General features: G+C 43.0%; 1 protein-coding gene across 9 annotated transcripts in view; it reads left to right on the top strand.

The window, feature by feature from the left end:
- The window catches only part of dab1a (DAB adaptor protein 1a), a 156,351-nt gene that overhangs the window by 50,270 nt on the left and 91,081 nt on the right, over nt 1-15,000 (top strand). For 7 of the 9 annotated variants that reach the window (XM_054730060.2, XM_054730059.2, XM_054730058.2 and 4 more), the window contains exon 2: nt 7,311-7,594. In XM_054730060.2, coding sequence (XP_054586035.1) covers nt 7,525-7,594 — 70 coding nt within the window. In that variant the 5' untranslated portion in view covers nt 7,311-7,524. Of the gene's footprint in view, nt 1-1,045; nt 2,100-7,310; nt 7,595-15,000 lie in introns of those variants that run through there. The other 2 variants (XM_070554055.1, XM_070554054.1) reach the window with 2 other exon arrangements.

The following is a 15,000-nucleotide window of genomic DNA, read 5'->3' as shown; positions in this document are numbered from 1 at the left end:
CAGGTGCGGTGTGTGTGTCACTCACTCCGGTTACTCCAACAGGGAGCCGAGCTGTTTCTTTAGCGACTGACACATCACTTCATCATTCCCTTTCCTAATGTCCTGAAGAACGGTCCGGAGCGCAGGCGGAGTGTTTAGCTAACCTGCAGGAAATGTCGATGACAGTTATCCAGAAAGTAGCTAAGGGTTACCAGAGATGTTTCTGAGGTGTTCGCTAGGTACTTTCAAGATTTAAAAAGTCAAGAAGGGGGTCTGAAAAGCTGCTAGAAATAGCGTCAAAGTCGCCAAGTTGGAGGAGCGCTTCATTTGCTACTCGGGGCAGCGCAAGTGGGAGGAGCAAATAATCGGCTTGTTTTGTTTTTATAATCGTTCAAAACTCAGATCGTAATCGTGATTAAAATTCGATTAATTGATCGGCCCTAGTCCTGAAACCAATACAGCAATCACAGATCATGCAAAATGCTGAGACCTGATCCTTGGACAGGAACGTGAGGCCAGTGCTACTGTTAGCTTTTTTATGAAGACAAATATTCTGAAAAAGTTTTCTGATAAATAAATGACCATTGAGCTGGTTATTTAAAGTGTCTTAGAGAGAGAGAGAGTGAGGTGTAGCTGATGTATGTTGGATAGCTGCAGCCTCCTACATCAACATGCGCTGTCTCAGACTCAACACCGTTAATGTGGTGTAGGAGTGGGCTGACTATTTATATCAGTGCCACAAAAATCCCCTTTCACCACAGAGCTGGCCTATCATCCTGCTACAGCGCGGCTGTGGTACGTTGAACTGTGATGGTACGCATCTCGACAGTTGCCTCTCAACATGTGGAGGCTGCGCTGACCCGTGATGCTGTGTCTTTGCTCGGCAGCCAAACGTTAACAATCCAACCAGAGCTGCACCAGTAGCTCAGCCCATGACCAGAATCGTCAGGGTTTCAGCTCGATCGGCCAAGACAGGTGAGCGGCCGGTCAGCATCAAATATATCACATCCTGCGCCGGTCCGATTTGACCCGCGTGAGTTTCTGGAAGGCCGGGATCATGTGCACAGTGACGCGGACTGCAGCAACACAAGTTTTCTAACCTCAGACATAAATCTGATGAATCTGTTCTGACGTTTAGTTGACAACATTCCAAATCAATGCCTCTTTAGGGAAGCCATGTGAAAACTGCTTTAGGGTAACAAACTGTCCTATAGAAAACTTTTGCGTCTGCGTTATGCGGCTGTTTTCAGGGAACTCTGCATAGCAGCGCAATTTTACAAAAATGTAGCATTTCTGTGGGGCGTCCAGTGTCTAAGCCTGACAGGAAATCCTTCAGTTTGTGCTGAAGTTTTAGTATAATGCAAGTTTTACAAAGATGCGAAGGGCTTTTAAATAAGTACTGTTTTTAGAAAACATCTGTCAGTCCTGGCTTCACTCGGCCTGCCTGTTAGCTCATCCTAAAATCAGTTACTCCAAAAAGAGGCTATAGAGGGATCTACCAACAAGCTTGTTTTCAGCTTTGACTCAAAATACACTTAAAAATAAGTGTAAATCCTTTCAAGGAGCCTTTCTTCGTGCTGATCGGAGGACAGAGAGTGTAAAGAATTGACAAAGAGATCAAACATTACATCATTTGGCCTTTTTAAGGGTTCTAAACATTTTTTTGCATCAAAGAAAAACACCAAACTTGCATAGAAAGTTTGAATTTCCCTTTATCTGTTAATCTGTTACTAACATAACGTGTCACCATGAAGATGTCTAATGTTTTGCATTATCAGTTATAATATTAACATTTATCTGCTAATAAATGTGTGATTTGGGTCAGTTAGATATCCCTGTTGGACAAAGTTCAGTGATAAGCAGCAGACATCTGGGTGTGAAGCTGACCTTCAGCCCACAGCGCATGCTGCCTGGTCTTTTCTCTGTTAGGTAAATCCTGGTCTCTCTTACACACTCACACACAGGAGGCTATCTGCTTCACGCCATGTCCTTCAACCCCCATTAGCTCATCTCTTGCCTCTTCCTTGGTTCTCTTGGTTTCATTCGTCACTGCTCTGTCTTCTCCTGAGCTGGTCGGACTCAGGTGGGCACATATTTTATCTCCTGCAGCCCACAAGCCGGTAGGTTTTTTGTGCTCGGTTTCTACTCCCTTTCTGGGTAAAATAGATCTTTATTGACATTTATTCGTCTCTCTGACTTGCCTGTGTGCTTGGTCTGTTGACATTTAAAAGTGCTTTTCAGATTTTTAAACGAATTTTGATTAAGTCGGTGTTTTGAAGCTGAAGTAAAAATGTTTTTTTCTCATTTTAACATCTAATCTTCAGCAGATTGTGACATGAGCTAACCTTTTAAAATCACTCGTTGTGGTTATTCATCAACAAGCACAGCTCGGAGGTGAAATGTGATAAAGACTCAAGGCGGCAGTGTCAGGATACAAAGGTGGCGCTAGCTGAAGTGTGTTAGAGGGAGAATGATGGCACATTTATAGGTGGTCTCTATGATTATTTATTATTGAGATGGCAGGAGAGTTGAACGAGTGAAGCCACTAATCTAACTCTGAGCCTGATGGACAGAACGCAATTACCCAAAGAGAGGAGAAGGTGGAAGAAGAGGAGCAGGAGCCAGCGCCCCTTTTCCTTTCTCTTTCTTTTTTCCTTTCTCCAGTCGTCTGGCATGCACTCCTATAGCTGCAGATGATTTCTGGGCACTAAGCTCCTGTTGGCAGCATCTTGTTTATGGAGTCACACACACACACACACACAGAAGTGTGCAGCAGCACGCACACGCATACACACACACACATGGATCTTCACATCACCCACTCTTGCCTGTTGGCAGCGCACCAGTTTCGGACGTCCAATTTATCGCTCACTCCTCTCTCCTCCTCTCCTCCCCTCTGCGCCTCACTGGTGTGGCTTCGGATTGCCGTCTAAATCCAGACCCACTAAGCCGCGTTCACATGCTGCTCTGCTGCTACATTTAGCCCACCAGCCAATTCCGGGTCAAACCAACGCTTCGCTTTCTGATGGTGCGGATTTTTCTATCGGTTTACTTTAAAAACAGAGAAACTGCCAAGCTGCATCTTAATGGAGGCTTTTCTTCTTCCTCTTCTTCTTAAAAATGAAAGAAATGAGCATTTTCTTCCTGTAAAGGTGACTCCTCCTCTAAATGTGTCCAGAAAACTAAACATTGCCCACTTAAAGCACTGAATTTAGTATAATCTGCCTAACTGTCAATCTGAAACACAAACCTCATATGTATTAACTTTGGTTTAGTCTGAAGGTGCAAGTGGATCTTTCTGAACATAGGCAGCGATGGGGCTGGGTGGCCTTTCATTAACCCTATAAAGGGTCATTTTAGCACATTCTGGCTCAAGGAAGTGAGTTAAAAATAAGGAAAACTTGCAAAATATCCCTTTAAAACTATATTTTTAAAAGAAAATCTAAACTGTACGTATTTCGACGGGCACGACACTGGGTTTATGTTTACATCTACCAGCCAATAGAGGGCACCATTGCGGTAAAAAGTCCGCTCGGCAAGACGAGGCTGGTGATGTCGAGGCACCTGGCCTCGCACTTGCGAGGCCATGCTTACGAGGACGCTGTCCATCCTTGGTCAAAGAAACCGGTTAAATGGAACAAACTTGCATCACGTGGCCGCGGCTCCCATATTCAACCTTTACTCGAGTGTTTGAACTGTGTTTTATTCGTGCTGAAACATGTTTTAGATGTTTTTGTTGTGTTTTTTGTATTTGAAGAATAAATTTGGTTGAGATTTTCCCCCCCAGAGTTACCCAACTGAGACCATTCCCAGACTTTGGGTCTCCTGGTGCTGTTTAGGCGCTACCAGACTGGTTTCCTTAAACTCCACATGCTGCCCGACAGACTTCACAGCTGCAAGGAGGACATGCAGAGAACATCAGTGGACGAGTGGAGAAGGAGGGGCAGATGGGGACTTGTTCAGGGTTAGAGCTGAAGCTGTTCCAACTCCATCCTGGCTGTTCTGATTTGACTTCCTCTTCCCTCCCCCTTTTACCCCCTTTGCTCATTATCTTTCTCACTCACTCCATGCTCTCTTACTCCTCATTTTATTTCCACTCTGTTCATTTCTCTTCCCTCTAACCCCTCTCTCTTCATCCTCCCTCTCTCTCTCCATCCATTTGGTGGAACAGTGCTGCTGATAATGCCTGTAATTGGAGTGACTCACACTTTTCCAGTGTGTTTGGACCAGATAAAGAATATTGTCAGCATTTTGCCGACATGGCCTCTGCTGGCAGAATTAAATGGACTCTGTTCTGTTCTGTCTGCAGCAAATTAAAAGCCTCTCAATTCATCTGTTCTCGCCCGCGGCTTACAGGGGCCTCCTATTCACGCTGAAACACCGTGTAGAGGGGGAGGAAGAGGAGAATGAGACAGAGTTCCCCTCTTCCCTGAGAAACACCAGTTTTTGGGTGTTTTTTAAGACTACACTTAGCTGGTGCTAGTTGGGGAAAAAGAAGGAAGAAGAGAAGTCTGGGCTGGAAACTGGAGATGAGCAGCTCTGGGTGCAGGCAGGTTCATTATGTAGCATGTCACCTTGTCGCTGCCGCCTGTCTTTGTTCTTCAGTATCTCAGAGTAAGAAAGAAGCTTTTCTTCAAGTGCGTGTGCTTGTAAGTGTGCGCATCTGTGTGCATTCACACAATAGCACTGAGTGTGAATTTGAGTGTTTTCGGCTGTGAAGTTATGTAGTCGCTGCCTTTCGACACTTCAGATTAGTAGTCAGCGGATGGGCTTAAAGGGACAGAACGCCAGAGGCTGGAGGGGCCCTTCAGGCACCGGCGAGGCTCACACAGCGCAACTGGTGTTAGTGTAACACTAAAACCTGGATTTTAGTAGCTTTGGACGTAGCAATAAAGCTGGTGGTCCATAGAGGGAGCTGAAGATTAATTTCTCTAAATATGCCTATGTAGTAATTTTTCTGTTATTGTTATTGAAAAAACAGCCACAGAATCATGTTCAGTTCTATAATACTGACTGTATTCCTGAAGAACATTTAAAATCCTAAATCTTCAAAAATATGTGTTACCTTGATGGGATAACAGCTTTTTGTAGCAAATTTAGACACGCACCTAATATTTCATAAAACGTCTCAGAGGTTGGCCTGGTTGGTGAAGTGTTTTGAATAAATTATGTGAGATATGCTAATGCACTAATTCACTCATGCATTTATTCAGCAGGAATAACTACGAGTTCATCATTTGCACTGCAGTGACATCAGGTGTAGAAATGCAGCGTTATCCGTAGTGACGGCAGATTATGCAGTGTGTTTTATTTAAACAGGAGGCAGTGGCAGATGCACACTACCTTAGGTGCTAACAGCTGCTAGTAACACTAACATATCACCACAGCTCCCAACATACATGTGATGTAATTCACCAACTCACAGTAAAGTCACGGTTACAGAAGAAAAACTGGAGATAACTGTCAAGTAAAAATGTCTGTAGTTGTAATTGCTTTATTTTATTTTTCATGAATGCTCGCAATGTTCAGACATGAAGGCCCAATCCCAATACTCGCACTGTGCCCTGTGGTCTTCTGTGAAGTGCACTTGGAGTGTGCATTAAGGCTTCGAGTGTGTGGTACACACGTGTTCCAATACTTGCCATGTTGGCTCAAGGAGCATTGCGTCATTGACCGCAAAGCATGCTGGGATGCTGGTTGCTGTGATACTTTTAAAATATGTATTTATTAACAACTTTCAAACAAACAACCAAACAATTATTTGACAAAATTCACATTCATTGCTGTCCACGTTACATCTTTGTCTGAAACATTCATAACATCAGTTAATCAGTTTAATTTTCTTTTGTTCTTCATTATAGAGTTAAAAGGTTTGTTGTTACCTTTGCTGACATGTTTTGATGTTTCACTGCCGCCGTGGTCAGAGCAACCGCCGGATGCTGGTGGCATCACTTCCTTTTTTCCACGGGCAGCGGTGGACGATAGCGCCCTCTGCTGCCTGTGCCTTCTCCGCTGATCACCGTGTCCCATGAGTGGTCCAGGGTGTAAACTCCTTCGTCCCCATTCATGGTTCTAGGTCCATGTCTCCTTATCACAATTACTTCTCTAATCTATCTTATCTGTGTTTATGATCTGGTGCAGGCAGCAGAGGGCGATATTGTCCACTGCTGCCTGCGGATAAAAGGAAGTGATGCCATCAACATCCGGCGGTAGCTCTGACGAAGGCGGTAGTGAAACGTTGAAACATGTCAGCAAAGGTAACAACAACCCCTTTTAACTCTGTGTATAATGAACAAAATGAATTAGTTAGTCGTCCTCAAATAAACTACTTTCATTAAAAAAGACATGTTCAGAAAAGGCACATGAGCCTTTTCTCCCACAGCAGTGCATAGTGGGTAATACCCTTAACCCAAATCCGTGTCGATGCGGACTTCAGTGAAGGGGTGAAGGGCGGATCAACACCCTACACACTCGCACTCCTGAACGGGATCGCACAGTTGGAGGGCATGGGTGTGGAAGTGCGAGTAATGGGATTGGGTCACAGTCAGTCAAAGGCAGTCCTGGTCCTGGAGTGGTTCAGCTCCAACACACCTGGTTGATTCACCTGTTCACCAAGTTATCAAGCTCTGCAGAAGCTTACCTTCTGATCTAAATGAGCTGTGTTGGAACAGGGAAAAAACTAAACCTACTCCAGAACCAGCACTGCCTTCCCCTGATCTAATCTAACATCATGCACCCCTACGTGGGAACGTGACAGTTCTGTTAGATTATCTCTGATATCATCATGCAGGTGAATAATAAATATAATGATCACACTCACGATTATCTAATGCTTAAATGATTAGCTACTAATTAAGACTGACCTCGTGAGCACACAGCTTTCACTTCAGCTCGTCTTTGTTGCATCTGCAAATGAAAGGTTTAGTTGATCATTCTCAACCTGTTTGATCTTCTAGATGGATTTGGGTTGTTTATCTGAAAAATTTGAATGTAAAACCAGTGTTATTGTTTTTAAAACATCAAGGCTCACTTGGCATTGGGTGTAAATGTTAATCATTACTCAATTAGATGTTTGCTGCATAAACCAAGAGAAGCACACTGGAGAGAAGGACTGTTCTTCAGCAAACGTCTTCCCTGAGCCACATTATTGACAGAAAGCACAAAGTGCGGTGCAGGCCTCTCTAGTCCGTTACCATGGGCAACATCTACTCAAGGCAGATCAGAAACAAGCTCATTCTCGTGCCTGCTGATAACCCTCGCTTGTCTGCAAAGAGCAAGCGTAACCTGACTAAATCCACCTATTTCTTTTTCTTCCCAAACTTCTTCCCCAGATCTCTCTGGGTGTGTGTGGGATGTTGTGTCAGGGCTGAAACCCATCCCTCTCCCATGAGCCTGTGTGCCCACGCACACACACGGCGCCTCGACGCACACACTCGGCGCCCACGCACACACAGCCGGCACTGACGCTGTGAACTGGACCCTCGGAGCCCAGCGGATCCCAGCCGAGCCAAGAGGAGCCGAGTCTAGTCCACTTGGAGCCTGAGGATGTCAACAGAGACAGAACTGCAGCCAGCGGTCAGGCCCAGCAGCGTGAGACGGGACTCCAAGAGGAAAGGTAGGCGCGGCGGTGGTGGAAAAGTTACTCTGAGAACTTTAGTTTGCTCCGAGTTTTAGTAAAGATCTTAACTCCTCTGTTCACCTCTTGCATGACCCAAGAGATTCTGTGATTGCAGCAGGTTTTAGGAAAAGAGAAGAGCAGAGGTATCATGAGTCAGTGCATCACAGTACTCTGACTTTGCAATAGTTCTATAAAGTCAATTAGGCAAGGTGTTATTTAAAGAGCAAGTCACCCCCAAATCAACAATTTTCTTCTGATAAACTATATAAATGCGTGTCTAATCGTGCTGCAGACACGTGTCGTCAATAGTTTTTCACTTTAGTGCATTTTAGTTATCATTTAAATTTTCTGCCTGAAACTGTCAGTGTTGTGCCGTTGTCAGGTAAAAACTCTTCACTGCATTTGAATTTAAATCTGCCACCGCTATTGGCTAAGAGGTATGCTATGATGTAAACTGGTACATTATGATGTCACAATGTCGTGAGTGTGTGTATTTGTTAGCGGCGCCACCCTCTCGGTCTGCTAGGCAACAGCATTTGTTGCATTTTTCAAACATGAAGTGGGAGTGGAGTACGCTTCTTGTAAGGGGTGACTTGCTCTTTAAAGAGATATTTCCGTTTTGAGGTGTGCTTCTGTGTAAAAGCCTATTCCCACATTACCTGCTGAATGGCTTCAGTCTGGAGAGATGATGTTAAAGTTGACCTGTCCAGAGCGCCCCCCACCTCTGCTGGAGACGCCAGGCCCCCCCTGTGATCCCACTCAGAATTAGACTTATAGAAAGTGAGAGTTTATGTCCCTGTTCCATGAGGTTATTTTTCATATAATTCTGTTTAGGGCTGCACAATATATCGCAAATAAATCGTTATCGCGATATCAGCGCGCGCAATATGCATATCGCAAAGAACAGGTAAATATCGCACTGAATGGTCAGCTCAAATGTTTGCTACACATAATGCATTCGGTCAATCAGACGGAAGCATGATGTTTTTTAACAAATCAAATGGAACTCTTCGCCCATTTGGCCAATCGGGTGGGTTCTCATAGGTTAGATGCTCGGGGCGGGCGGCTCTTAATTTTGATGGTTAGCAAACACCTGAGTTAGCTTTGTTCTGCTCCCAGGATCCACTGATTCCTGTTCCTGTTCATTTTCTTTTTCCCTTTCCTCATATCTTTTGCTTTTCTCATTTTGAAGATTTTTTTGACATTTTTTTATTTCTTTGTTTTTGATTATTTTTGTTCTTGAGTTAAGTTTTTAGTTATCGCAAGTAATATTGTCATCGCAATATTAATCACTGTTATGAAATATGGCAGGTTTTCCTAAAATCGTGCAGCCCTAGTTCTGTTGAACGGTTAAAAAGCAATGTCAGACTTTTATTGGTTACATTTAATAGAACTTTTATTTCTTACTACTTTTGTCAGATTCAAGTCATTTCTGTGACCGTTGAGGGTTTTTCATTCATTGACTGAAGGGTACCAACAACTTTATTTTTACTTGTCCCATGCATAGCTGGTGTGTCTTCTCTAACTTTTTAAACACCGTCACAAAATGCATGGGAGTTTAGACTTTGCAAGGGCTGAACGTGCATATTCATAAGGCACGATCATATAAAAGCATGATTGCAATGCAGCATGTTACAAAATATTTCTGTCAATTATGTTGTTTTGTGATAGCCAGGACCAAATTTGATTACTTTCACCATTCTAGTTTTCTGTTTTGTATCTCGATAATGAGTAGGTGCAGGTTTGTGTAACCGGGTTGGATGCCAGCCTTCTTGTGTTCACAGAAACCCAACAGATGTAGGGGTGCCATGGTACCATGGTACCGACCAGACTGGTGCAGGAATGCTGTGCTCAGTGAAAACCAGTTGTGAAAACCTCCAGATGCAGGTAGCCAGCAGGTGTAAAGGAGCCAGTCTGGTTGGTGTCAGTTCGGAGGTGAAGCCTCCCTGCTGCATGGAGCCACCTGCCCGTCTGTGAAACTGACGCCAAACATCCTCTGAGTAAGCACCTGATTGATGTCAGGAAAGATGCGGACGCTGTCGGTGTTGACACTTATTAGATGCGCGCAGCCGCATGGAAACCCACACGCTCACTATCACCTGCAGCAGATGCCTCATTGCACATGATGCGTGCGTCCCTGCAGACAAGCACAGGTCCTCCTCTACATGGTGTGTGTGTGAGGGAACACTCGGTACCACTCATGTCGTATTTAGAACAAGTATTGTTCTACTGCAATGAAGATCATGTTCATCATTCAGTCTGCTCTCCATATTTGGAAGACACACACACACACACACACACACACACACACACACACACACACACACACACACACACACACACACACACACACACTGGTACTGGGATTGAAGCCGAGAAGAGCATATGAGAGAGAAGATGAATGGTTTGCTCTCAGCTTTGAGACTTGGGGGTTTTATTCTTTCTGTCTTTCTGTTTCCCTTGCACGCGCACACACAGGCATGCACACACATCTACACACACACACACACACACTTCACCTTTTCACTTGTCTTTACTTGTATCAGGTGTGCTTTGGTCGGGGGAGGGGTTTGTACAAACTGAAGGTAGAATTTGCTCAGCTACAAAGCCATGGAGCTTCGTTCACACATGATGTATTCATCTTTCCTCTGATCTGGGTCAGTCTTCCCAGAAGACGCACTCACTTACACGCAATCACTTGGAGTTGGGTGATGAAAGTCAAACGCAATCATGTACCACACACAAGCATCGAACGTGCTCTTGTGTGGGAATATGAAACTTTGTTGGATCTTTTGCGTGTGGGATAGGGATGTGTACCTTTGACATGTGAATCGATTCGGTACTAATTCCCGGTACCTAGGAATCGATACCGGTACTTAACGGTACCAGTTTTCGATACTTTTGAGTGTTTATTATTTTAATTCTCTTTTATAATTAAATATATACTTTTCTCAATATATAACACTAAAATAATAAATATCACGATAAATAACATACAACTGTTTGTATTTTAACATCGCCCTTGTAGTTTTATAAGCTGATAATTAAACTGAATCAAACATCTTTACTGTGAACTAAATTTACTGTGTATCTTCATTCCTTTTACCGTCCTTTTTTCTTTTGATTTTTCCTACTGGGAAGTTAGAATTTCCGAGGAGAAAGCGAACGCACCATTAGCTGATAACAATGGTGGCAATGGAAGCTAACATATCAAGCTAACGTTATCTTAAACAGTTTATTTAGCTGCTGGAGCAGATTAAAACGATGATGCCTCACACTTAGATCGTTGTCACTGGTTTCATCTTCACCCAATCACCTGTCGCGTTTAGTAAAGTGAAGCCAAACTTTAGAGCGCGTTCATGTTCTTCTAGTCGGGAATTCGGAGTTCCGAGGAGAAAGCGAACGCACCATTAGCGGAATGGAAGCTAACCTGAAGCTAACATATCAAGCTAACGTTATCTTAAACATTTTATTTAGCTGCCGGAGCAGATTAAGATGAGGATGTCTCACTTAGATCGTTGTAGCTGGTTTCATCATCACCCAGTTACCCATCACATTTAGTGAAGTGGACCCAAGCTTTAGCGTGCGTTCTTTCTACCGTGCTGCTCTGGTTACAACTGGCTCGCAGCGACCGATGACATAACGCTCTTGCGCATGCGCAGCTGTCTTGGCAAGTTCTCGTTGTGAATGACGGGTACCGAAACGAGGCACCGTTTCAAATGACGTGAATCGGTGCTCGGATGGTACTGTGGAATTCGGTCGGTACCTTAAAAAGTACCAAATTCAGTACCCATCCTGGGTTTTTTTTTTGTTTTACACACACACACACACACACACACACACACACACACACACACACACACACACTCATTCCTAGCCAGCTGTCTCACTGGAGTAGCTGAATTTAAATGAAAATAGACCTTCTGAATCGTTGATTGTCATTAGGATATAAATGGTTGCTTTACTGTTGTGCAGGGTAGCCCACTCCCTCTTCAGATATCCCACTCCTCCCACGCATCAGACTCTTCCATGACCTTGTCCTGGATAAGTGAGAACAGGAGCAGTGAAGGATCATGGAGAAACGACTGATGAGACAGTCCGGATAGGAGCGTTTTAATCTCAGCCTTTTGTTTCACAGTCCCTTGGATGAAGAAATCTGTACGACTGCGATGTGTCACGCATTAATCACTAAGGTCACCCGCTATATGTTCACCACTTCTGTGTGCTTGTGTGATCTTTTTTTCTCTCAATTATATTTCATTTGTGATCTCCATAACCCCTTTTTTCAAGACAAATCCAGTCACTGAAAAGGTTGAGATAACCTTTGAACTTTAGCATTTACATGACCTGAATAACTGCTGCTTTTGATCACAATGAGGTCTGCAGTCCGTCTCGCTGATCCGATGGGATCCTAATTAATTCTTGACAAAGCCCAGTGGGTTACACAGTTTAACCTCCTTTCTAAAGGGACGGTGTACATCAAAATTTAAAAAATTGAAATATAAATTCACCAGAATTAGTCCAAGGCTGAGAAGTCTCCACAGTTCAAAAACAGCATCAATAAATAAAGTTACCAGAATATTTAAAGAAGAAGAAATGAAGTTTTACCAACTGAGGATTTTTTTTCCTATAAAGATGAAAACTAAGTTTTTTATTTTGTTAAAAATGCTTCCAGTCTGCTTTTAAGAGTTGATGTTGCTTGTACACATTCCAATACTTATTCATCGCAAAGAACTAGAATAAACCAAAACTGTTTTTATATATTTGAGTAGCATGAATTAATTATGAATTTACCAAAACAAAGATGTATTGTTAGTGTGAAGATGTGGAATTCAGACGAGTAGGATAAAGATTCTTTATTGTTCCTTGGCAATGGAGTGTTGCTGAAGAAAGTCTACATTTTTCTTTTATAAATCTGTAAAACAATCATCTGAAGATGGTTTCATCAGAGCATCAGTCATAACACAGGTCATCTTTAAGTGCTGTTGAAAGCAACAAGTCCAATCCACATCAGGTTCATTTATTTGTGCAGGCCAATTGTTATAATATTATATTTGTTACATTTAGTCAAAGTTTCCCAGTAAAAAAGGAACCAGGAGATTATGATTGAAGCGTCACTTCAGCAGCACAAGGGTGACCTTCAGCAGAACCAGGCTCAGATCGGACGGCCTTCTGCCTGAGCTGACCAGAGAGGACAACCACAGAAACAGCAGGGACATGTCCACATCCAGAAGTTACATCATTAATACACACACTCACCAGACGGGGACTCAGTACACCGCCCTGGGCGACCTAGACAGAATTAACAAAGTGAAGTAAAAATAGTGCCATCTACTCAGCCTTGGTACACCTTTTCTACACCTGTAGAGATCCTGTGTTGGTCTAAACCAAAACCATGTTGGATGAATGAAAGTAGGTAGAAGCTGCTTTAGTTTTGGTTTTCTCCATGTTACCAGTGGCTGTTCATTTCCTTCTTCGTTGATTTGACCTCAAGATTAAACAGGCGAGTCAGTGTCTGCATGACGCCTTCAGATGTTAGCAATGAGTTATCGTGTTAGCTTTTTAGAACGAAGCTCACTTTTCTGTGTGCTGCTCAGCATTAATAAAACACAGAGTTGACGTCTGACAATATGAACACTTTACTGTGAATGTCAGATCAGAACATGAAGTGAGTTTGACATTTATGAAAAGCCCAGCAGCTGCAGACAGTTTTGTCTATGCTAACAACTTTTACGTCTCAGCGCCCACCTTGTTAATGAAGTACGGCGAGCCGTGGATGCCTTTTTCCTGCCGTTTCTTTGAATCGTGCTCCCTACTGTCACCATGCGGGAAATTATTCTGACATTACCGTCAGCAGCACTGTTCAGTTCTGCACTGTGTAAAAAGTAGTTTAGTTACTGTAATTACAGATTACTCCTGAGGTGGTTCAAAGCAGTCCATGAACCTGCAACCAGATTTCTCTCCCCCTTCCTGAGGAGTTATTGTCAAAACAGGGTTCAGAGCCGGGCTTACCAACGAGCTGGCTAAAAGTCTGCTGGGTTCTGTTCAGGCTGCCTTCATTTGCTGCACTCCGGTATCCGTAGGTAAAATAAACGTCAGCAGTATCAATTTATAGCTGATGCAATACAAGCAGTTGGAATGTTTTATATTCATAAACTGTCTAATATGAAAGGTATTCAACAAGACTGAATGCTCCATAAATATATGGATCATTAATATTATTGAGCCTTTAATATCCATTTGACACTGTAAATAGGTCATGTGGGTATGCCAGAGAACCAACACTTACAAATAATTTGACACAAAGCAAAAACACGGTTTATGAAAATATTTTATTACTATATTTCTACTACTAATGATCATACAGGGTAACTGTGGATAAATGATTATTCAAGGTAATATCACTAAAACAGTTACCAAGCTCTGAAGAAATATGATCTAAGATCTTATTAAGAGTCTCAGAAAGGGATGTGATATCTGGGATTATAAAAATAATCTGGCTGAATTTAGTGATGTTTAATTAGTTATTAAATTAATAATAAACCATCCAACAGCAAGAAGGTCCTGGGTTCGATTCCCGGCCTGGGATCTTTCTGCATGGAGTTGGCATGTTCTCCCTGAGCATGCGTGGGTTCTCTCCGAGTTCTCCGGCTTCCTCCCACAGTCCAAAAACATGACTGTTGGGTTGATTGGTCTGTCTAAATTGCCCTTAGGTGTGTGTGTGTGTGTGTGTGTGTGTGTGTGTGTGTGTGTGTGTGTGTGTGTGTGTGTGTGTGTGTGTGTGTGTGTGTGTGTGTGTGTGCATGATTGTTTGTCCTGTGTATCTCTGTGTTGCCCTGGGTGTACCCCGCCCGATTGCCCATTGACTGCTGGAGATCCAGTCCCCCCCGCAACCCTACATGAACAAGTGGGTTCAGACGATGGATGGATGGATGGATGGATGGATGGATGGATGGATGGATGGATGGAAGTGCAAATTGGTAAATTCCACACAATGTGTAGATTTGTTCCCACGCACGGATCTGTTGGTCAGTAGAGTCGATAAATGAGGGCCCTGGTTTGATCTCCCAAGAGAGGTTAATTTAGCATTTAGGCTGGGTGTGACGATAAGCCAAGCATCTTCTCTTTTAGAAGCTCGTGTTTGGACCAATCAAAAGCCAGAAACTGTAGGAGGCATTAAGAAAGTCCTCAGACGTCACATCTTTTTCCAAGAAACCTCTTTAAAGGAATATTTCACTTATCATGTGAAGTAAATATGATATAACAATCATTTGTTAATATATTGAAATGATATGGGACATGACTGATAATAAAATTATTATTATTAAATCATCAAGTAGATTGCTAAATTGGTGTATTTAAGATCTGAAATAATGCATTTTAACAATAAAAATGTATTTTTG

Source organism: Nothobranchius furzeri, chromosome 8 (assembly GCF_043380555.1).
Source record: "Nothobranchius furzeri strain GRZ-AD chromosome 8, NfurGRZ-RIMD1, whole genome shotgun sequence".
Classification (NCBI taxonomy): Eukaryota; Metazoa; Chordata; class Actinopteri; order Cyprinodontiformes; family Nothobranchiidae; genus Nothobranchius; species Nothobranchius furzeri.
This window is presented reverse-complemented; position numbering and strand designations above follow the sequence as displayed.